Here is a 24,514-nt window from a genome sequence, read left to right as displayed (position 1 = left end):
TGGCATATGTGTGTCTGTATCTGTCTGTCTGTCTGTCTTGTTACACTTTGGGATTCTGAATCCTCGCAGCAGTGAGCTGGCTTCTCTTCATTATGATGGAAATTATGTCATTGATGAGTCTTGGTTGAGATAGACTTCAGGCAAAAGGGCTTTTTTTAGATGGTATCTGAACTCCTTGCAGGCCCTGATTCCTACAACTTCATTATCACCTTTTGGAGATAGGCCTCATGTGCAGGAAAAACCTTTTAGGAGTGACAGCCACCTCAAATAAAATTCTACTTTCTCTTGGTTATGAATGTTTGATGTAAAAAAACCTATTTTCATCATTCTTCATCTTATTGGGTAGGCTTTTTTGAAGCAACTCTTTTTATTTTCTATCCACCTCAGTCTGTTTTTAGCATTTGGTCCCCTGGCCGCCTTCCCTGGCCTTTTATAATCGCCACGCTGGCACTGAATTCATGTTCTTCCCGTCATGGTTCCTACTCTCCATGAGCACCAATTTTGGGTTCCTCTGAGCTCAGCTTGTCAGTTGCTAAGTCCATATGTTATGTCTTCTATCTGTGAACTAGATAAGTTGAGTTTGAGCTGAGTGAGAATGTATTTTGTAAAAGAAGAGATTTGGATTGTAGCCAAGGAAAAGCTTTCTGAATTAGCACTAGCAATGGAGGCAAGAAGAGAGTGTGGAAGCTTTGTCCCTGAACGCCTCGGAAGGGTAGAGAGCTGGTCTGACGTGTGGTTTCTCTTGGAGATGGAAGGGTGGGTGGATACTGAGGCTCTGACAGCTGGGTGATTGCAGGATACTTGGTAAGTCCTCTTTACTTACCATTCTATTTATTTTCCTGCCTCTTAACCTGGTGATTTGTTACTCCGGATGTTATCATTTTTAATTCTGGGACTTCTAATTCGTAAAAGAAATAATCTGTGTCTGTCAGCTACAGAGCTGACCCAAATCACCTCCCGTGGCCCAGGAAAATGTAGAACAGTGACCATACAATCCAGCAGGATGTTCACTTTGTTCTGCTCAAAGCAACTTGTGTGGCTTTATTGACTTTTTCCTCTCTATATTCCTTTTAAAGATAATTGGCTACTATTGTTTGATTGTTTGGCTCCTCAGAAATATTCTGATGTGAGAATTTTGTCAGGTTTAACTTTGGTAGTAAGTGTATTTAAAAAAAAAGAATGCCACTTGTTTTCTTGATATACATGTTTATCTGCCAACCGTTCGCCAGTGGAGTGAATCCCTTTTCTTCAATTCACCAGAGGGCAGCTTGGACTGAGTGGTGCAGGAGGCTGAGTTCCCTGTTCTGTGGAGCTGGGTACCTCTGGCTCCTGGAGCGTATGCCATTTTCTTTCCCATCCTAGGCAAGCTTTGGTCACTAAACCAGCTGAAGCTTAGCTTCCCAAGTTCTGTTTCTCTTACTAACACTATCCCTGTTTCTCATCCTTCCCGCCATCGACAAAGCCCGGTATCCCAGCCGCTGAGGTGGGTATAGGTGTTGTAGCTGAGGCAGATGCGGCTGATGCTGTCGGGTTCCCTGTCCCCCCTGACATGGAAGACGATTACGAACCTGAGCTGCTGTTAATGCCATCCAATCAGCCGGTCAACCAGCCCATTCTGGCCGCGGCTCAGTCCTTGCATCGGGAAGCTACCAAGTGGTCTAGTAAGGTACTGATTAGCACCCCCAGTTGGGGGCTGCTCCATCTGCATCCGGCCATGTGCAGCCTTGACACGTTGCATCACTCATGATCTGTGCGGGTCCTGTGAGTCTGAGCAGGGCGGGCGTCTGTCTGCACCATGTTGTTAGGACTGGCTTCGCAAGTTTCATAGGTCTGCTAATACCAGATTAACTGGGTTGCATTTATGTTTAGGGGATGAAGAGAGATGGGGTCACTTTTTGAAAGGATTCATTTTCTTACTGACCTTGTGGCCATCCTTGGAACTTTAAACCCCCTGGGGAGCTGTGTATGCGTCTCTCAATAACTTCCAGGTCAGGAACCACTGTAGACCATTAAAAGGTCACCAGGCCTGACCACAAGGCCCCCATTGACCTCTCACTGATGGCACAGGCAGAGTTGGCCAGGGTTAGGAGCAGCTTTATATGGCAGGGTCTCTGGGGGAGGACTGCTTGCTGCCCTGCACTTGGCTGTGTGGCAGATGCTGGCCTTGATGGCCACCCACAGAGAGGGGGCTTCACTGACTGCTTGTCTAGGTGTCTCAGTGGGAGGGAGTGGGGACAGGGAGTGCTCAAGGCTGCAGGACAGGTGGCAGTAGAGTTTTGGCCCTAGGGACTGAAGCAAAGCTCGTGTGGAAGTAGGGTTTGGGGGTGATCACTTTTTTCCCTTTCAAGGTGGCATGTTGCAAGAAGAAAGGGTTCCAAGAGTGATGGGTAATAACTAACTGTGGCACTATGCTGTGTTCTAACCAAGGTCATGAAATCCTGGAATGACCCCAGGTCTACACCAGAAGAAGTAGACCCGGAGGGCCTTATCTAACACACCCTCGCCTCATGATTTCTCCTACCTGTGTTCTCTCTGGCCTCAGTTACTGCCTGAGACATTACACACCCTCCAGAATAAGTGATTAGCCACCCCATGGTCCTGTGGGGGTCTGTCACAAAGCACCCGGCAGTGGCATGGTTTGTACGCCTCACTGCATTGTGTAGCAATTGAAGAGCATGAGGGGGAAAATGAGTAGGGCCTGGCCTTTGGGATAATCTTGGACATTGCATTGGCTCTCATTTTGGGTTATTAGCCCCCAAATGAGCCTTTTCAGGGCATAAATTACTTGTGTATTTATTATGATCCATGAAAGTTCTAGTAAATCAGAATACCAAATCTAAGGTACAGCCATTAGTTGGAGTGGGGGTTCCATTTACAGCCTGACTTACGATTTGTATTTTCCTGATGCCTCACCTGGCGTCCTCCTAGCTGAAGATTCCCTTAACTAGAGGCTTCACTTAACTGAGGGGACCGAAGAATTGATTCTTTACCCTTTACATGTGAAAATTAAAGTAACATGTTCTTTCAGGCTGATGGGAAAAACAAGAGGCAGTAGAGGGAGGGCCAAAACAGTTGAGATCAGAAAATCTTTTTTCCTCCACCCAGGCTGAGAATAGTTACTTGGGGTTTTAAATTCTAGTTATGTAGCCTGAGTCCTTGGCTGCTGTTTATAATGAGGGTGAGGATGAAGAGGATGATTTCACTATCTGGAAAGGCTCCTCTGTATTTTTGCCCTCAGGCCAGCTCTACTGCTTTCTCCCTATAGAAATAACAATGCTTGTTTTAACCAAGTCCTTGGCCCTGTCCCCAAGTTATTGACATAAATTAACCTGGAGATGCTGAAGTGCTTATTCCCTGCTGTGCCTGGGGGCATGGGTTGCCTTTCAGACTGATGCCTAGGTCTCTCTTTGTTTTCAGCCAGGAGGTGTCTTCCTCCCTCCTTTCTCCCCTCTCCTGTCATCTTTCTCACTAACATGGAGAGCTGCGGTGAGTGCCCTGGCTCATCCTTCTCTGTTTCTCCAGTGCTGTCCATATCACTCAAGAAACGGTCCTTTTCTCCTTGTCTTGTCCTTTAGAGGGACGCCCAAGTGGCAGGCTCCCTCCTCTCTCCTCTGTGCTTCTACTTCCTTTCTTAATGTGGCCAGAGCGTGGGCAGAGCTCTCACTGTGTCTTTGCTTCCCTCTAGGGCAATGACATCATTGCAGCAGCCAAGCGCATGGCTCTGCTGATGGCTGAGATGTCTCGGCTGGTAAGAGGGGGCAGTGGTACCAAGCGGGCACTCATTCAGTGTGCCAAGGACATCGCCAAGGCCTCAGACGAGGTGACACGGTTGGCCAAGGAGGTTGCCAAGCAGTGCACAGACAAGCGGATTAGAACCAATCTCTTACAGGTACTCGGGAAAAGAGGCCGTGTGTGTGTGTGTGTGTGTGTGTGTGTGAGAGAGAGAGAGAGAGAGATGAGAGGAAGATCTGGAGAGAGAAAAAGAGAGTGGAGGAAGAAGAGGCACTTCAGAGGGTAAAAAATAGCAGAAGGGAAGTGTATACAGATTCAGATTCAGAAAAAGTTTACTTCTCAGTCAGATGAAAGAATTTGACATCTTCCATTTCTGGGCGAAGGAACTGTACTGGCCTTAGGGAGAGAACAAGTGGAATCTTGCTGCTAATTTATCAAGTACCTTTTGTGTGTCAGCTACCAGGGATACAGAGGGGGCTAAGTCTTGCCCTCAAGGAGCTTGCAGGCAAGACCAACATGAAAACATACGAATTAAACTTTCTCTTTAGGTGTGTGAGCGAATCCCAACCATAAGCACCCAGCTGAAAATCCTGTCCACAGTGAAGGCCACCATGCTGGGCCGGACCAACATCAGTGATGAGGAGTCTGAGCAGGTAGGTTTCTGCTGCTTTGGTTTTTTGCCAGCAGCTTCTGTCCCATTTTGCAGCAAGTTAATGCAGCTTTGGGGGAAATTTTACCTCTGAACTGTGTATTCAGTATGTGGGATGGACTCTCAGAATCTCTTGGGGGTGGTGGAGATGCTTCAGAAATTTGGAATTGGGGCCGGTGTGGTGTTCACGCCTGTAATCCCAGCACTGTGGGAGGCCGAGGCGGGTGGATTGCCTGACCTCGTGGGTTGGAGATCAGCTTGAGCTTGAGCGAGACCCCGTCTCTAAAAATAGCTGGGCGTTGTGGCAGGCACCTGTAGTCTCAACTACAGGGGAGGCTGAGGCCAGAGAATTGCTTGAGCCCGGGAGTTTGAGGTTTCTGTGACATGTGACACCACAGCACTCTACCCAGAGTGAGGAAGTGATACTGTCTCAAAATAAAAATTTTTGGAATTGGAAGTAAAACTCTTGTGAAATTGTTGTTAGTTGACAGATGGGAAACTGAGGTGTAGGGGAGGTTATGTATCTGAGGTAACACTGAGTCAGTGGCAGTGAGGACTTGACTCAGTTCTTTACATAACCCTGGAATAGGTTTGGTTCTCTGAGGCCCCAGTGCCACTCCCTCTCACCCACTGCATGCTTCCCACCCCTGTGGGATTAGTGCCCCAGGGAGGAAGAACGGCACACGCTTTTCAGGGACAGGAGGAAATAGGCCTGTGCTGAGAATGAAGGACACCTCCAAGGAGGCACTTCTCTTGTATTCTCTGACAGAGGTAGAAGTAAGGATGAACCAGGCATGGAGGCAGTGCCTGTAGTCCCAGCTATTTGGGAGGCTGAGACAGGAGCATCACTTGAGCCCAGGAGCTTGAGGTTGCTGTGAGCTACAGTCACACCACTGCACTCTAGCCCAGGTGACAGAGCAAGACTGTGTCAAAACAAACACCCCCTCCCCCCAAAAAACCCCTAGGTAACTATGCAGTATATCAGTTGGTGATAGGTTCTCTGGAGAAAAAAGAAGGAAGAATGGAAGGATGAGCAATGCTGGAGTTGGGGAGGTGGTTTGTGATTTAAAATAACGTGAACAGGGAAGGCATCGCCAAAATGACAATTGAACAAAGATCTGAAGGAGATGAGTAAGGAGGCTACCTGGGTAAAGAGGACTCTGGGTAAAGAGCATTCCTGGGTAAAAAGGATTCCAGGTACTGGGAAGAGCCAGTCCTGAGAAAGGAGCATGTTTGAAGACAGAGTACCTGCTAGAGGCCATCTGAGGGCACACAGTGGGTGACGGTCCACACTTTGGGTCTCTTCGGTGATCCTGCTAAACCATCAGGGATGCAGGCGAACAGGAGATGCCAGGTAGCGGTGAGGTTCACTGCAGTCTACTCTTGGCTTAAAGCTATTCTGTAGGCTTTATTCTGTAGGGCTGCAGCAGGGACTATGGGTAATGGAGAGTGCCTCTTTCCTTGCAGGCCACAGAGATGCTGGTTCATAATGCCCAGAACCTCATGCAGTCTGTGAAGGAGACTGTGCGAGAAGCAGAAGCTGCTTCAATCAAAATTCGAACAGATGCTGGTTTTACGCTGCGCTGGGTTAGAAAAACTCCCTGGTACCAGTAGGCACCTGACTGAACCTGGCTGGGACAGATAGCCCGACGAAGCAGAAGGCAAATGATCTGAGTCCCAGGAGTCACCCAGAGTTGTTGGGGGTTAAAAGCCACACTGTGCCCTGACACATCAGAAGGGAATGGGGGGGGGGGGGCCTCTTCACATTAGAAAACATTTATACTTTTTTCATGGACACTTTGAAATGTGTCTCCGTATAAAACTTGTATTCTCAACACAGTTATACTTGTGCACATGCTATCCCGATAGGCAGATTGGGTTTCTAGCCCATGGACTTCATGTACGCTCAGAATCCAAGAGTAACACTAGCCAGACAGCCTGCTCTGCCCTTGATGCGTAGGAGACATATCTGTTTCCCTCCTCTGGAACCCGTCTGTTCTTCCAGATTCCCTAGACAAGTCAGTTAAGGAAATCACTGTGCCTCCAAAAATTGTTCTGAGCTTTCCATGCTGCTGCTGCTGCTGCTGCTGACCCTGCCTGCCTTCCCTGGGTTGTGCTACTGGGTCTTTTTCAAAAGTGAGCTTTGCTGCTGCAGGGAAAGGTGGCCTCTGGGGAGCCCTAGCATATGGGGCCTGGATTCGTTTCCTGCCCTTCCCCAATTTAATCTTTCTAGTTTTCCACAGTATAAAACTAGATTTCACAGAGGAAATCAGTCACACGATTCTTTTTTTTTTTTTTTTTGGCCAGGGCTGGGTTTGAACCCGCCACCTGTGGCATATGGGACCGGCGCCCTACTCCTTGAGCCACAGGCGCCGCCCGGTCACACGATTCTTTACCATGCTCCCCCCCCCCCCACCCCCACCCCCAAGTGATATCTGTGCCAGGGAAACTTCCCATCCCATATCTTGCCTGGGCCACCTAGGTAGCCATCCCCCAAACACTGTGTCCTGGTGCTCTCTGCCACTGGAAGGGCAGAGTAGCTGGGTTGTAGCCCTGCCCATCTTCCCGTGGGGCCACTCCCAGGCTCTCAATGCTTTGTCACTGCCTATGGAGGTCTGTGCTGAGGCCTTATCATTCATACATAGCTCTAATTGTTTTTTCTGAGCTGAAATGCTGCATTTATTTTTAACCAAATCACGTCTCCCATCCTGGTTTTTGTAGTCTTCCCCCACACTTCCTAAACAAGGTTTTAAAGATAAGTAGGTGTTCATCTGTAGTTTTTTGAAGATCCTTTTTAACTTTTTGAAATTCAGTCCTAAGAATTAGTGCTTTGTTTCCCCCCCATCCCCCACCCCCAGTGTTTAAATAGGATAATCCTGTCTGAAGGACACTTCCTGCCTAAAGCAGAGTGGTTATCTGCAGTCTAGAATTCTGGTGCTACTAGGAATGGGAAATACTCCTCTGTAATTCCTACCTCCCTTCAGCCAACTAAAATCAAGGCCTCCTACATTTCTCTCCCAAGTATGTTTGTTCCAGTAATATTTAATTATCACCACAGAAAGATTCCTTTTAGGCAAATTGTGAGAGGGTTTCCAAATTATCACTAAGTATTTCCTGGCACATGGAACCATATTTCCTCCCAGAGCCCAGAAGCAGATGAGTATAGAAAGAACTCATGTCCAAATGTCCTTCTTTACCACCCCCAGTGTGTTAGATCCCAACACTGAATGTGGAAAACTTGCGTAGTGGTCCTGTACACTCAGGCTTCCTGTATTTCCTTTTAACTAATGGTTATTTTCAAAGCCCTCAGCATATTTGTATAGTGCTTACCTGATATAAATGCAATATTAATGCCTTTAAAGTATGAATCTATGCCAAAGATCACCTTTTGTTTTACTAAAGATTAGGGGAAATAAGAAAAATCATGTTTGCTCGCCAGGTTCTTCTGGTAGATTGAGACACTGGTTTATACTTTGTCAGATGTGCTTTTCTGTAATATCAGTGCTGAAGGCACAGTGAAGCAAATTAAAAGACAAAAAAAAAAAAATCCCTGAATGATTAGATATGTCACCACTAAAAAACTACATTTATAAGCTAGGATTTGTTATATGAAAATATTTTCTGCCTCTTTTGTTCTGTTTAAAACAATAAAATGCATTTGTATAAATAATGTTTTAAGTGATGACTCAGGTTTCTCCTTCACTTTGTGAAACTAATCCTCAGTATCTGGAAACTGTATTTAAACTGTATTTTTATTTAATCTGAAAGTATCGGAAGAAGAAATCAACAGTACTAATGAGGATCTGTGTGATGATGGACAACTTTGGGGATTATGCCAGAGAAGGAATCAAGTCACGAGGGTCAACGGCAGGCAGAAGGCAGCCAGTTGATGTGGATCCCCCTGGATGAAGTGGTTTATCTTCATCTTAGAAGATGCTAGCCATTCCTGGAGCCCATCACTATTTCCAAAAAAGCTGACATTGGTAAATATGCAGGAGTACCACAGGTCCATTTTTCCTATTCCAAAGTCCAGTATAGACTAGTAGAGTTGTCAAGAATTCACCAGGGTCATGGGGCAAGAGTTGGCTTTGGGGAATATATTCCTCTTCTTGCTTGAGGAAGCACTAACTGAAAAAGTAGGACTAGGTTCTTGGTTTAGAGTTGAAACATCAATGTTTTTGCCTAATTTCCTAGACCTGAAAGGGGTGAGTATAATTAAAGGGTAATATTGATATTTATTGTTGCCGGTTATAGAGGCAGGTCACACAGTTTGAGTTAAAGACATCTGAGGCTGTTGTTCTAGTAGTCTCTAAAACTGTCTCATTTTTGTTGTTTACCACATTCACTGGTGCTGCCTTCAGGCTGCATTATAGTTGTTTTCTCAAGTAAGTTGCCTCTAAGGACAAGAAGACCAGCATTTTCAATGGTTCTTCTGTAGCACCTCTTAAAGAATAAGCCCATCAGGTAAACTTTCAATAAAATGAGAGTTGATTCCCTCATGCAGACATTAATAATCTACTTCACTTACTCTTGGGATATACTCCTTCATGAATTTAGAAAAAGGGAATATTTTGGGATTACCTGGAATGTTCTGTGCTTGAAAAATATTCTAATACTGCTAAGTATTCATGAATATTTGTTATTGGTAAGTGGTAGTGGTGGTGGCAGGGAAAGTAGTTTGGGTGATGATGCAGGAAAAAAAATCTTGTCATATTCAGCCTGCTCTGACACTGAGCCTCACATACGAGAATGTTTGATCAATGAAGCTTATTAAAAAAGCAAAAACAATGTCTTGCTTTTATCTTTTTATTGATAGTATAACCAGAGTGAAAGAAATGATTTACTAGATTCTATCAAATTAATAAATAAAATAATTTAATTGTGAAAAGAAACAGTCTACTTGGATAGAGGAGACGCTGCTTGAGGCAAGGGTCTCTGGGCATCCATTCTGCTTGGATAGAAGAGAAGACAGCACAGGAGGAGAACTGGACAGTCCGGGCAGAGATGGTCAGGATTAGGGATTCTGCAGAAAAATGCAAATGTTCTCACAACTCTTTTGTGGTAAGAACTCTGAAGAGTAAGACGTTAAAAATGAAAAGCAGGGGTGCGGCACCTGTGGCTCAAGGAGTAGGGCGCCGGTCCCATATGCCGGAGGTGGCGGGTTCAAACCCAGCCCCGGCCAAAAATCACCAAAAAAAAAAAAAGAAAAGCAGGCTTGGCGCCTGTAGCACAGTGGTTACACCATCAGCCACATGCATAGAGGGTGGCGGGTACACAACTGGCCTGGGCCAGCTAAACAACAAAATCTGCAACAACAAAAAAATAGCTGGGCATTGGGTGGCACCTGTGGCTCAAAGGAGTAGGGCACCGCCCCATATGCCGGAGGTGGCAGGTTCAAACCCAGCCCTGGCCAGAAAGTGCAAAAAAAAAACAAAGCTGGGCATTGTGGTGGGTGCCTGTAGTCCCAGCTTCTTGGGAGGCTGAGGCAAGAGAATCACTTAAGCCCGACAGTTTGAGGTTGCTGTGAGATGTGATGCCACAGCCCCACTGAGGGCAACAAAGTGAGACTCTGTCTCAAAAAAAAAAAAAAAAGTGAAGCAATTGGACTGGGTAACCAACCTTAGGCAAAAGGAATAACTAATTGGCAATATTTTGACTTCAGTTGCCAATCTGATTGTTTACTCTAGAAATTTAAAGAAATGGTCTTTTTTTTTTTTTGTAGAGACAGAGTCTCACTTTATGGCCCTTGGTAGAGTGCTATGGCATCACACAGCTCACAGCAACCTCCAACTCCTGGGCTTAAGCGATTCTCTTGCCTCAGCCTCCCGAGTAGCTGGGACTACAGGCGCCCGCCACAACGCCCAGCTAGTTTTTGTTTGCGGTTCAGCCGGGGCTGGGTTTGAACCTGCCACCCTCGGTATATGGGGCCGGCGCATTACCGACTGAGCCACAGGCGCCACCCAGAAGTGGTCTTTCTTAATAGATGAAAGGCAGGTTGGGCATGCTAGGCAGGCAAAGGTAAGAGTGGATTGCGGTACAGTGGGCTCCAGCTACTAGCACAAACCACTAGCCCTTGGCTGCATAAATGAATACAAGGGCCAACCTTCACTTAATAGGGAAAGTAAGCTATAAGCTGAGAAGATGGAAAGAAAAGAAAAGAGCCACAGGAGAAGAAAACTTATAGCTTAAATAGGAACAAGAAGGAATGTGAAGAACAAGCACTTCAAACTTTCAGCCTCTCTCCATTTCCCTAAGGAGGCAGAATGACTAGGCAAGGACCACTAAGCCTGTGAAGCTGAAGGAAATGACAGTGAAGCTGAGTGAAAAGCTCAAACTGTCGACTGACTTTCTAACCACGATGACTAGTGGGGTACCACCTAAGTTACTGAGGGTTTTCTTTCTGCCTCATCATGTACATGTAATGCACTCTCAGTGTTTTGTCAGTACAGGAGAGATATAAGTACTCCAATGACAGGTATGACAATAGTATTAGGAAGGAAATCTGACTCTACCCTGGGGAAGCGCACAATATGAAGAGGGATGCAGGCAAATCCAACCCTGGAGAACAGCAATAAAAAATTTAAAAAGACTGAATGATAGTGAGGCAGGCACATCTTCCTGCTCTTGCTGAACTGGGGCATGAAGCATTTAGGCTAACTAGTGTAAGCCGTGTTGGATAAGCTTTATAAAACATGAAGATGGCAAAGATTTCACTTAAGTTTCTCTTTTGCTACTTTAATTTGCTCAAAAGCGCAAATGCTTGTGCTTGCAAAAACTTCTTAAAAGCAGAAGTAGTGTTCCCTTTACTACCTTAATAAAGCATTTGCCCTTTGATACAAATGATATCTACTATGCAAACAGCTGAACCAGTGGCACGAAATTGAGATGGTGTTTACTGTAGCAAGGTCCCTTAAATCAAAATCTGAGCTCTACATAAAAATCTTATTTATAAAAAATACAATACCAAGTTCAGTGAGAATGGAGCGTGGAGCAGCAATGCTCCCTGCCAGGGCCATGTGGAAGTGGCTTTTGCTACAGTGCTTGCTTAATGGCACGAGTGAAAAGCTGAATAAGGCAAACACTTGAAGAGGCAGTTTTCTGTAAACTTCTTGGGGTGGGAGAGATTTCCTCTGTTGGGAGAGACACTGACTTGGGATGGCTAAGATCAGAAGGTATGAGAGTTGGCTGCACCTGACACATCATGTCACAGATTAAGATCACTCCTGCTGGATGAGACCAGTTTAACTTGTTTTGGGAGAGTTTATCACTGTAACTTTCTGCCTTTACTGTTACAATGTGCAGTGTCCTGGTGGGGTACCCCACTGTGGAAGAAATCACTTCCAAAATCTTCCTAAGTGAAAAGATACAAAATAAGCTAAGTCATTAAAAAAGTTTCCTTAGCTTAAAGCTCCTTAAGAACCCTACTTTAATTACTAAGCTACTTTGTTAGCAGTATGTAGCTCCACATGAATGCTTTAACTAGAGTATGTATTCCCACCCACTAGGTACCTAATAGTAATAAATTGTAATGACACTTGGAAAACAAACAGATCTTGAGAAATTTGGCCTCTTCTCATGTCCTCACTTGGAACTTTCCAGCTTTTGTGACATATTTGACTCCTTTAAATGGCTTATACTTCTCCCCATACATGTCCAAGCGGTTTACTTTTAAGCCTGCATCAAAAAGAATGAAAAAGAATAAATTATCAGTCATACCAATACAGTTCTGCTAATTCAATACAATGTTAGCTGGAAAACTGACATTAACCAGTGCCCCTTCCACCTTTTGGAAGCAATGTCACTTCTAATATTCGCAGATTATTGCACTTAAAGGGTCTAGTTTTAGTTAAGATCTTTTGTAGGTAGGGAATGCCTGTTAAGGCTAATCCTACTTTTTGTAAAAGTGAATGACTCCCTCCTTTGGTGGGGGTGAGAGGAAGTTCTGAGAAATAAAGTGCTTTCTAAAAGAATTCCTGTCTAGGGCACTGGCCCTTAGGCACAGTGTAAGAGGCAAACCAGAACTCTTGCTTTTCTAGATAGGGATCCTGTTAAATTCTCGTAAACTTCTGACAATTGAGCTCAGTAAAGCTCAATTACCTTTAAACACAAGTCAAACTTATCCGTACCTGAAATAGCAAGCTGCTGGATCTTGAACTGTATGTTGAGGCCTGGATTCTCTTCTGGCTTGGGTGCTCCAGACTGTAAATTTACCAGTCCTTTAAGACTTGGGAGCTTCTGAGGAGTAATTTTTCCCACATCCCATGTTAGTACCTTAAAAAGATATATAATCAAAACCATTTGTTCAAGACAAATGCTCAAAGACAAGGTTCCAAGACACCATAAACTTCCATACAAAATGAAGCACAGTGACTGAGAACAAGAGACCTGAGATTGAGTTTACCACTAATTAGCTCTGTGATGTGAATGGGAGGGAGGGTGGAGACAGGACCTTGTCGACCCTTTACTTTTGGATTAGCACTGTGCTCAGGACTATTTCCGTGTTATCTCACAGAAGCTTGGGAACTCCAAGAGTTGCATCTGCGATCAACTGACAGATCAAATGACAGGGCCACACAGCTAGTTAGAGGCAGTTGGGATGTGAACCTAAGGCTGTCTGATTTCAAACGTTCTCTCCATTATACTGTCTTCACTGCTTCTCTCTGGACCTTTTTCTTTTTCTGTAAATTAAGACTGAGGTTGGTGTTTTTAAACTTTTAGCAATGAACCGTCTGTTCAAACAAAACCTTTAGTGTGTAAGCTCAACAGCAGATGAGAAAGCAAAGCTGTTATAGCGGAAGCCCCAGGGTAAAAGGCCAGGGATCTGGAAATCCCCTTCTCAGCTCTGTGTGGTCTCTGAATCCCTAAGATTAGGTTAAACTATTTTTAAAATTCCGTGACTTTATTAACAAATATGCCATTTCACTTATCAGGCAGTCCAATGACCCTGCCGTTGAAAACAATTTTCCACCCACCAGGAAGCTGAGAGAAAAATCATCTTTTATAGTCTGAAAACCCTCTGCTAGAGGAATGTTTAATGCTGTCTTCTTAGATCCACATATCTTTTTTAAAAAACCTTCTTTCTCATTAGATAATGGAATGAGTCTCCGGATTATCAATGGATAAGCAAAGGCACACCCTGGAAAAGGAGAGAGTGAGCCTCACTTTTCCATTCTCCACTCAGCAGCAGATGCAAAGCTCCACCCTCAACCCCACCCCCGCAGCCACTGGCACAAACACAGCCCAGGGTCCTCTCTAGGGTTTTTTTGTTTTTTTGCAGTTTTGGCCAGGGCCGGGCTTGAACACACCACCCATGGCATATGGGGCCGGCGCCCCACTCCTTCAGCCACAGGTGTTGCCCCCTCTCTAGGTTTTGATAGGAACTTTAGTTTTAAATAAATGCTAAAGCCCTCCCTCCACTACTCCCCCCAAATCACAAAATAGATTGCAGAAACACTTGCTCACTCTTGATCTGAGGTGGCTGTACCTTGGTGACTGGATCAAAAGTATAGCTGCCTTGAGTTGGTGTCAGGTTCATATTCAGCACGACTTTTGGCATGTGAACTGTCACAGTAATTCCTTCAATAGTTTTCCCCATATTCTGTTTTGGTCCGATTGTTATATCAAATCTGCCACAAGAACTGTTCTCCTTAAAGCTGATATTATGTTTCACATACACTGGTATTGCCACTAGACTGAGGAGAGAACAGAGAAAGACAAAGCACACATACACACAATTAATGGTGTGAGACAGCTTCACAGATGACCCAAAAATCTCTGTGCAGCATTCCTTAACCCTCTAACTCCACAAAAGGGCTCTATACAGTTGGCCCTCCTTATCTGTGGTTCTGTGTCCTTGAGTTCTACCAAATGTGGCTTGAAAATATTTGGGGCTGCGCGTGGTGCCTTAGGCCTGTTATCCTAGCACTTTGAGAGGCAGAGGTAGGAGGTTCATTTGAGGCCAGGTGTTTAAAACTAGCTTGGGCAACAGTGAGACTCTGTCTTTACAAAAAAACAAAACAAAAAAAAAACCTTGCCGGTATAGTCCTAGTTCCTCAGGGGGCTGAGGCTTAAGCTTGGGAGTGTGAGGTTGCAGTCAGCTATGATGATGATGCCAGTGCACTATGGCTTGGGCAATACAGCAAGACCTTGACTCAGAAAGGAAGTGAGAGAGAAAAAGAGAAAAGAAGAGAAGACAAAAAAATATTTGGGGGGAAAATAGCCCAGTAAAAAGTAACAATACAATAATGAAAAATAAAACAGATAAAAAAATCAACAGAGCATATCAATTATTGACATAGCATTACATTGTATTAATATTATAAGTAACTTGCAGATGATATGAAGTATACAGGAGGATGTATGAAGTATACGAAATACATGAAGTACACAGGAAGATGTGCACAGCTTATCTGTAAATATATTTTATTTAAGGGACTTGAGCATCTGCTGATTTTGGTGTCCATGGGGTAGGAGATTGTTCTGGAACCAGTTAACAACTGTACCTCTAGAACCGCAGATTCAGCATCTGTGCAAGGGGGAGTTGAATGTAGCACAATGGTAATACTGAACTATTAACTGAATGATTTTTCAACAAGTATATAAATTAAGACAGAAATCTCAAGTTTAATTATAGCATAAACATTAGGGCAAATGTCTCTAGTTTATAAGAATGAATTAAGATCCCACTGAAAGATAATTTATGTGTTTTACACAAACTAACACAGTTGGCTCGGCTCCCATAGCACAGTGGTTACAGTGCCAGCCACATACACCAAGGTTAGCGGGTTCAAGCCTGGCCTGGGCCTGCCAAACAACAATGACAACTGCAACAAGAAAATAGCCAGGTGTTGTGATGGGCGCCTGTAGTCCCAGCTATTTGTGATGGGACTACTGAGGCAAGAGAATCCCTTAAGCCCAAGAATTTGGGGTTGCTGTGAGCTGTGGTGCCATGGCACACTCTACTGAGGGTGACATAGTGAGACTCTGTTTCAAAAAAACAAAAACAACAACAAAAAAAACCTAACACAGTTCCTATGTGATAAGAGCCAAGAAACAATTTCTTGGTTTATGAGTCTTGTCCTGACGTTACCCAAATAACTTCTGATGTTTTTCAAGGTACAAGCTAGTTACAACTTACAACGCTAAATCCTTCCTTTAAAACTCAACGCAGAGGGCTCGGCACCCATTGCAAATGGCACCAACCACATACACTGAGGCTTGTGGGTTTGAACCCAGTCTGGGCTAGATAACAATGACAACTGCAACAACAACTACAAAAAAAATAGCTGGGCACTGTGGTGGGTGTCTGTAGTCCCAGCTGCTTGGGAAGCTGAGGCAAGATAATTGCTTAAGCCCAAGAGTTTGAGGTTGCTGTGAGCTGTGATGCCACCGCACTCTACCCAGGGCAATATCGTGAGACTGTCTCAAAAAAAAAAAAAAAAGGTAAGAAAACTCAATGTAGAGAAGAGTGACTTGAAACAGGTATTAATAATTTAGGGAATATCCTAGGCAGCTACAGGCAGATGTGTCTCCTTTAGGTACCACAAAGTCTACAGACCATGGTAAAATTGTGGCAGCAGTTCATAGCTTTGCCCAGATTATGTGTGGTCCAAAAATGCTTGCTCCTAGCTACAGATTATACAATAGTCTCACTTACTACTACTTTACACTCTGAGATTCAAGGTGTGCTGGTTATTCTAGGCACTCACTTTCAGCAGTTCTCAGTGGGTCTCCTGTGAGCCACGGTTAAAGTAGGCACTGAGGAACTCAAGTACCCAGGGTCAGAATGAAACAGGGAAAGGTGAGTTCTATTTAGTACACTGATATATGTGGTGGCAGATTATGGTTGATGCATTAACATACTTTTGTGAGCTGACACGGTATGATATGAGCCGGAAATTTCCATCTGGAGGAATAAATGATAAAACTCTTTCAGATTCCCAACGCTTGAACCGGATGCAGGGGTGGAAGCTGACATCATCCAGGAGTCGTGGGTTCTGCCAGGAAAACAGAAGAGAACTGTGTTATAGAATATAATGAATGTGGCAACTCTACTCTGGTATTACAAAAAATTAATATGCTCCGTAAAGATAAAGCAGTCATATCACAGTTCATTATGACACAACCTTACTGACTCAACCAACCTTATTGTTTCACTATACTTGCAGGGGTGTCCCTGCAGCACATGGGCCACATGCAAATTACTTGAGGATGTTTTTGCTTATCTGTGTTGACAGATATCACGAAAATTATGCTTGGATTTTTTTTTATTCTTTGCCCATCAGCTTTTGTTAGTGTTTGTGCATTTAATGTGTGTCTCAGTACAACTCTTCTTCCAATGTGGTACTAAGAAGCCAAAAGTTGGGGCACCCCAGCTTGCAATATTTTATATACTTTATTTTATTTAAAAATCAATTAACTATGAGGGAGAAAAGGTGAATAGTAGTATTTCCATTTTCTAGATGAAAAAATTTAGGTTCAAAGAACTTAAGGTCAGGCCAAAATGATGACAGCACCAGAAATTTTTTTTTACAGAAATTAGTCTTCTTTTTTTTATATATATATTTTTTTATAATGATAGTTTTTTTTTTGTTTTTTTGAGACAGAGCCTCAAGCTGTCACCCTGGGTAAAGTGCTGTGGCATCACAGCTCACAGCAACCTCCAACTCCTGGGCTCAAGCGATTCTCCTGCCTCCGCCTCCCAAGTAGCTGGGACTATAGGCACCCGCCACAACACCCGGTTATTTTTTGGTTGCAGCCGTCATTGTTTGGCTGGCCGGGCTGGATTCGAACCTACCAGCTCTGGTGTATGTAGCTGGTGCCTTAGCCGCTTGAGCCACAGGGCCGAGCCGAAATTAGTTTTCTTAATTGTTCTTAGCAGTATGTCATGCTGAGTCAAAAATGATACAAAAGACCAATGCCTTTTCATATCAGTGAAGCAATTATTTAGTAAAAATGATACTGGCAATCTGCATAAGCCAGCCAATTTTAAGGTACTTCCAACACACTTAGGCAAAGCCTTCTCCTTATCATTTCCATAAAGGACATGGTCATCATGTAAGTCTGTGGTCCCTAGTCTCCAGGCTGTGGACCCGTACTGGCCTATGGCCTGTTAGGAACCAGGCAGGCGAGTGAGAGAAGCTTCATCTGTCTTTACAGTTGCTCCCCAGTGCTGGCATCATCACCTGAGCTCCACCTCCCATCAAATCAGCAATGGCATCAATGACATTGGATTCTCATAGGCGTGCAAACCCTACTGCATGTGAGGGATCTAGCTTGCACGTTCCTTGTGAGAAACTAATGCCTGATGATCTGAGGTGGTGATGCTAGTGCTGAGATCGTCTATTGTTAGAAAAACAAGTGTAGGGCTCCCACTGATCCTTCATTATGGTGAAATGCATAATTATTTCATTATATATCACAATGTAATAATGGAAATAAAGTGTACAATAAATGTAATATGCTTGAATCATCCCCAAACTATTTGCCGCCATCCATGAAATCAGTCCCTGCTGTCAAAAAGGCTGGGGACTGCTGATGTAAGTGATTGAATGGGACTATTTCTGAGACAATCCTTTCTAATCTAAGACAGAAACTTATCTCCGTATTTATCATCGTATTCTATACTTCACATGTATTAGACATGGAAGGGGCTATAGAAACAGAAAAGAAAATTTACCATGAAAGAAAGGGAGAGATCAGGCATTCCAGATAGCTTAATGCAAGCGTCAATGACTCCCTGAATTTCTGCAAAGACTGTAGATCCTGAAGAAAGAAATAAAAAGAGAGATTAAAAATTAATGGAATTGGGGTCTTTTCTAGAGCTATCACTGTATCTGGAGTAATGGAGATACGCTTGAGTGTCAGACTTACTAAACCTTTGCATCCTATAGAAACAGATCAGTGGGCAGAGGATCCATTACACCAGTTCAGACAACTTTCTCACTGAGTGCCATGGTCTGTGCCTGACTCTAATTATAAGGGAAATCAAACTGTCTCTTTTAAAGAGGCAACCCTGTAGGCTAGGTACTGTGGCTCATACCTATAATCCTAGCACTCTGGGAGTCTGAAGCAGGTGGACTGCTTGAACTCAGGAGTTCAAGACCAGCCTGAGCCAGAGACCCCATCTCTAAAAACAGCCAGGCATTGTGTGTGTGGGGTGCCAGTGGTTCCAGCTATTTGGGAGACTGAGGCAAGAGGATCTCTTGAGCCCAAGAGCTTGAGGTTGCTGTGAACTATGATACTCTGGCACTCTACTGAGGGTGAGAGAGTGAGACTCTGTCACAAAACAAAACAAAACAAAAAGAGCCAACCTTATCAGAGCAATGGATATGAGTTTAAAACATTGTTAATAGGGGCTGGGAATAGTGGCTCATTCTTCTAAACCTCGGAGTACATGGCAGGTGGATTATATGAGCTTAGGAGTTCCAGAAGAACCTGAGAAAAGAATAAGACCCTGTCTCTGTTACAAAAATAAAAAAACTAGCTGTATTTTTGAGACAGAGTCTCACTGTGTTGCCCTTGGTAGAGTGCTATGGCGGTGGTGGGCACCTGTAGTCCACCTACTTGGGTGACTAAGGCAAGAGGATCTCTTGAACCTAAGAGTTTGAGGTTGCTGTGAGCTGTGATGACACCATGGCAGTCCTACCAGGGTGAAAAAGTGAGAATCTGTCTTAAAAAAGAATGTTTTTTAATAGGATTTTAAAATGAGGCAAGTTTCAAATGCTAACTTTTTTTTTTCTTTTGTTTTGAGACAGACTCACTTTGTTCCCCTCAGTACAGTACTGTGGCGTCACAGCTCACAGCAACCTCCAACTCTTAGGCTTAAGTGATTCTCTTGCCTCAGCCTCCTAAGTAACTGGAATTACAGGCACCTGTCACAACGCCTGGCTATTTTGTTGTTGTAGTTGTCATTGATGTTTGGCAGGCCCAAGCCAGGTTCGAACCTGCCACCTTTTGTGTATGTGGCTGGTGCCCTAGCTGCTGAACTACAGACGCTGAGCCAGCTACTTATTAACTTTAAGGAAATAGGAGCCATAACAAATGGAATGTTGTAATGAAAGGGGCATTTTAATGAAAAAAAGATATTGGCTTATAATTCACAAAAAGTCATCATCATGTAACAATTAATTGTGTGGCCATGAGTAGTTCACTTAACTCTTCTGAACCTCAGTTTCCTTGTATATAAAATGTAATGATAGGGCTCGGTACCCACAGCACAGCAGTCTGGCGCCAGCCACATACATTGAGGCTGGCAGGTTCGAACCCAACCCAGGCCAGCTAAATAACAATGACAACTGCAACAAAAAATAGCCGGGTGTTATGGCGGGTGGTTGTAGTCCCAGCTACTTGGGAGGCTAAAGCAAGAGAATCGCTTATGCCCAAGAGTTGGAGGTTGCTGTGAGCTGTGACACCATAGCACTCTACCAAGGGCAACACAGTGAGACTCTGTCTCAAAAAAAAAAAAGGATAGGATTAGATGCTTTAGATAATAAAATATTATGATTCCAATAGAGTACCATTTTTTTTTTTGAGACAGAGTCTCACTTTGTCACCCTCCATAGAGTGCTGTGGCATCATAGTTCACAGCAACCTCAAACTCTTAGGCTCAGGTGGTTCTCTTGCCTCTACCTCTCAAGTAGCTGGGACTATAGGCACCTGCCACAATGATTGTTTCTTGCTGTTGCTCAAGCTGGTCTTGAACCTGTGAGCTCAGGCAATCCAGCCACCTTGGCCAACCAGAGTGCTAGGATTATAGGCGTGAGCCACTGCACCTGGCCCTAGAGTACTGTTTTTTGTCTGCTTACAAAAATAATCAGAAAGGGGCCCTCACTAGAAGTACAGTACATAATGTAGCAAAAGTATGGTGTATGGCAGACATGCAAGAACTGGCAGAATGAATAAACAGCAAGAAAGAGCGGTATAGAGGGTAACAACCGACTTAAAAGTAATGCATCATAAATTCTGATTTACAAACGTCTGGCAGATTACAACTAGTGGTTATGAAAATTATATGTAGCGTCTGGTCAAAATAAACAGATTTTTAAATCATTAGAAAACGAATGCCTTTCCACTGAAATCATACTGCCAACGGATTTCAATTTTCTATTCAGCCTTGTCAGCTGAATTGTTTTTCCCCAAATATGACCACATGCACACAATTACCTGATTTATCTATAATTGCATCTATTTCTTCAACGACATCAAAATAGGCTTCGTTGTTGGTGTACTTTACCCCTGCCCGACGCCATGGGATGTTGGACAGCTGCCCGGTGGGGAGTGTATCCCCAACATTACTACTGCCTAGAAACCAGAAAAGGAAAAAACAAAGCTGATGTGTAAAATGGTCATCAGAAAAAGCTATTGCCAGAAAAAAGAAAAAAAGAATGCTTTAGCTGCTTCTTCAATGATAGGAGTTTTCTTCATTGAAGTTGTGGATGCTCTCCAGAATTGTCAGAGGCATATCCATACCAACGTGATCAAATTTCCAGAAGGCAGAAACAGGCCATGTGTTTCTCTGTCTACCTGCCAAACCTGGTTAAATTCATTTACTTATCTTTTGCTTCCTGTGTGTTAATGGTAACCTAACCTAATTCCAGTGGCTGAACAACAGAATCTCATCCTGATGCCACTGATGAAAAGAGGCTGGTTATTTCTTCTGCCAATAAAATGTCTCCACTGAGAATACAGAGTTAATACTAGGTCATTTGGTATTCAGCTTAATTTTACACAACATGCTGACAAGCAGGCCTCAGTAGAGTAAAGGGATGAAGAATACACTCTGGCTTTTTCCTCATTTCAGGTCAGCACACCCATACGACTACAATATAGCTAATTTTTAATATCCTACTAATTTCTGATAAGCTGACAAACATCTAAAAGTAAGTCTGGTTGTCCAAAAAATATATCCTTGAGTTATGACTTACTTAACAACATTTTGGTTAATTTATATTTCCAATTTAAAAGTAGGATATGCTTAACCAAATTCTAAAAATGTACAAAGTTCAGAGAGGTGGCTTTCAAAAAACTATCTTCTTACTACAAAAATACAACTATCATTAACATTTCCATTGACACAGCAGTTCTCAACCTGTGGGTTGCGACCCACAGTAACCATATTAAAGGGCTGTAGCATTAGGAAGGTTGCGAACCACTGCATTAACACCATGGCATTAGCGTTTTAATATAATAGGAATCTTCTGGCATATTTCTTTAAACATGTCCCTCATAAATAGGTGGCATTTATTATTTTTCTATTTAAATAATTTTGCTGTAAAATTGTGATTTAAAATATAGTTGCAATTATACTGTATGTACAATTCTGTAGTCTACTTATGATTAGTGTTTCTACCTCCAACTTGTTGCCTTGCATTAGAAATTTCAAAAAGCATTACTTTAATCATGTTATCATCCTGCTCAAAAACTAATGTTTCTCCACTGGCTTTTTGTTACAAGCTAAATATTTAGCCCACCATTCTTTTTTGGGCAGTGCCTGTGGCTTAACGGAGTGGGGTGCTGGCCCCATATACTGGAGGTGGCGGGTTCAAGCCCAGCCCCAGCCAAAAACTGCAAAAAAATAAAAAAGCTTTCTTCTTCCCTCTCTTCCTAAATTCTATCGATTCTCTCTAGGGTGGCTGAGGGCTACCCAGTACAGTTACTTCATCCATTGAACCATTATCTTGAGCTTTATAGTGCCACATGAGTCTATGTTATATTTTTATGTTCTGCATTTCGGTAATTTTTTCTAATTATAAATATATGTTTATTTTGGAAATCAGAAAGTATAAAGCAAAAATAAAGATAATCTGCATTTCCTTAGCTGGAGATAATCATTGTAAATATTTAGAATATTTTTGTCTATGTGAATATAACTAAGAATAAACGTTCACATAGAACGTTTTTGTCTATAACATATAACTAAGAAAAACTTTTTTTTTTTGTTTTTGTTTTGAGACAGAGTTTCCCTTTGTCACCCTTGGTAGAGTGCCATGGTGTCATAACTCACAGCAACCTCAAACTCCTGGGCTCAAGCGATTTTCTTGCCTCACCCTCCCAAGTAGCTGGGACTATCGGCGCCCGCCACAATGCCCAGCTATTTTTAGAAATGAGGTTTTGCTCTAACTCAGGCTGGTCTCGAACCTGTGAGCTCAGGCAATCTACCCACCTCGGCCTCCCAAGTGCTGGGTTATAGGTGCGAGCCACTGTGCCCAGCTTTTTATGGATTTTGTGCTGGTTTTTCCATTAATATTATATCGTGTGTAATTTCCAATGTTACTTCACATCTATAAAGTATGGAATTGCTTTTTAAAGTCTCTTTTGAGCTGGGCACAGTGGATCACGCCTGTAATCTCAGTACTTGGGAGGCTGAAGAGGGTCGATTGCCTGAGCTTACTGGTTACAGATCAGCCTGAGCAAGAGCAAGATCCTGTTCTCTACAAATAACCAGGTGTTGTGGCGGGCGCCTGTCACACTCTACTCAGGGTGACAAAATGAGACACTGTATCAAAAAAAAAAAATTTGTGTATTTTATTTGCGTATTTTAACTTTTTTTCCAGTCTCCCATTTAGAGTGTAAGTTTTAGAAGCACAGACATTCTACCTTATCTTTCTCTGAATTTCTCTTAACACTCACCCTGGCACAGAAGATGAATAGAGTTGCTAAATGATCTTTTTCTTTTAGGCCATTCTCATTCCAGTTTTTTCTTTTTGCAGTTTTTGGCCAGGGCTGGGTTTGAACCCGCCATCTCCAGCATATGGGGCCGGCGCTTTACTCCTTTGAGCCATAGGCACTGCTCCAACTCATTCCAGTTTTAGATTAATGCATTGGAGAGGGGTTTATGACGGTGGACCGTATAGTTGGAATGGCATACAAAATTTCATAGGACTTCTTCTCTAAGAGACTTTAATACTTTTAACAGAACACTGTACCTAATTTCTAGCTACACTTAAGAATTAAGCCCACGGCAGTGCCTGTGGCTCAGTGGGTAGGATGCTGGTCCCATATAATGAAGGTGGCGGGTTCGAACCTGGCCCCAGCCAAACTGCAACAAGAGAAATAGCCGGGCATTGTGGCAGGCGCCTGTAGTCCCAGCTACTTGGGAGGCTGAGGCAAGAGAATCATCTAAGCCCAGGAATTGGAGGTTGCTGTGAACTGTGATACCATAGCACTCTACCAAGGGTGATGAAGTGAGACTCTGTCTCTTAAAAAAAAAAAAAAAGAATTAAGACAAATTGGAAGTTTATCACACAAGTCAAGGCTCACAGTGTATGAGATTTCACAAATAAACTAATTTCCTGTTTTCATTTTTCTTAATATAACTTTTGCATGTATGCAAACAAAACAATTGGAGGAAACAGTGCATACTGTGTGGTAAAGAGTATTAAATGTTCTATATTATGGTATTGTGGGGCAGTAGCATGCCAGTTGTATAATACTGTATTACATATTAAAATGCCTCAGCCTATAAACAGACAAAATGCTCTTCTAAGTGGCCTCATATGCTGTCTTCCATGGGTTAAGTGGGATAATTTATTCAGTCTTATTATTCAGTGTTAAATAATAGTAATAATATGGTTGTAGTCTCATAGAAAATGCTACAACAAGAGAGAAAATACCAGGCGGCGCCTGTGGCTCAAGGAGTAGGGCGCCGGTCCCATATGCCGGAGGTGGCGGGTTCAAACCCAGCCCTAGCCAAAAAAACCACACACACACACACAAAAAAAAGAGAGAGTAAATACCAAAAGTTCTTTAATATTTAAGACCGAGCATCTTACTATGAAAAGAAATATGTGTACAGTACATTCATTTTCCCTACTGCTAGTAACCTTAATTCTGGCCAAACTGGACTACTTTAATCGTCTGTCAGATCATAAGCAACAGTGAATTGTTCATAAAGTTTTAATTGCTCAGTTTCAGGTAGAGTATGCTTTTATCTTACCTGTAATAGAGTTGACAACAGAACGTAGAATTGTTGGTGGTTTAATCAGTTCTTTCAAAATGTTAGATTCGGTAGCCAGTGGAAATCCATTGTCTAACATTTCTTCTAAGAGTTCATACACTATGACCACATTATCCTTAATTGCAGCCTCTGAACACTCACCAAAGTAGTCCTAACAAAAAATACATCATATCGTA

At 43.1% G+C, this 24,514-nt stretch overlaps 2 protein-coding genes across 5 annotated transcripts in view; one reads left to right on the top strand and one right to left on the bottom strand.

The window, feature by feature from the left end:
* Positions 1-6,216, top strand: part of VCL (vinculin) — a 115,464-nt gene extending 109,248 nt beyond the window's left edge. For 2 of the 4 annotated variants that reach the window (XM_053586046.1, XM_053586047.1), the window contains exons 19-22: positions 1,463-1,666; positions 3,686-3,889; positions 4,281-4,385; positions 5,849-6,216. In XM_053586046.1, coding sequence (XP_053442021.1) covers positions 1,463-1,666; positions 3,686-3,889; positions 4,281-4,385; positions 5,849-5,995 — 660 coding nt within the window. In that variant the 3' untranslated portion in view covers positions 5,996-6,216. The remainder of the gene's footprint in view (positions 1-1,462; positions 1,667-3,685; positions 3,890-4,280; positions 4,386-5,848) is intronic. The other 2 variants (XM_053586050.1, XM_053586048.1) reach the window with 1 other exon arrangement.
* A 4,873-nt stretch (positions 6,217-11,089) lies between these two features.
* AP3M1 (adaptor related protein complex 3 subunit mu 1) overlaps positions 11,090-24,514 on the bottom strand; it is a 30,823-nt gene continuing 17,398 nt past the window's right edge. Inside the window, exons 3-9 of the mRNA XM_053586051.1 lie at positions 24,318-24,489; positions 20,546-20,683; positions 18,060-18,145; positions 16,244-16,377; positions 13,866-14,073; positions 12,508-12,652; positions 11,090-12,055 (exon numbers count right to left, since the gene is read on the bottom strand). Coding sequence (XP_053442026.1) covers positions 11,955-12,055; positions 12,508-12,652; positions 13,866-14,073; positions 16,244-16,377; positions 18,060-18,145; positions 20,546-20,683; positions 24,318-24,489 — 984 coding nt within the window. The 3' untranslated portion in view covers positions 11,090-11,954. The remainder of the gene's footprint in view (positions 12,056-12,507; positions 12,653-13,865; positions 14,074-16,243; positions 16,378-18,059; positions 18,146-20,545; positions 20,684-24,317; positions 24,490-24,514) is intronic.

This window comes from Nycticebus coucang, chromosome 3 (genome assembly GCF_027406575.1).
Source record: "Nycticebus coucang isolate mNycCou1 chromosome 3, mNycCou1.pri, whole genome shotgun sequence".
In the NCBI taxonomy this organism is placed as follows: domain Eukaryota; kingdom Metazoa; phylum Chordata; class Mammalia; order Primates; family Lorisidae; genus Nycticebus; species Nycticebus coucang.
This window is presented reverse-complemented; position numbering and strand designations above follow the sequence as displayed.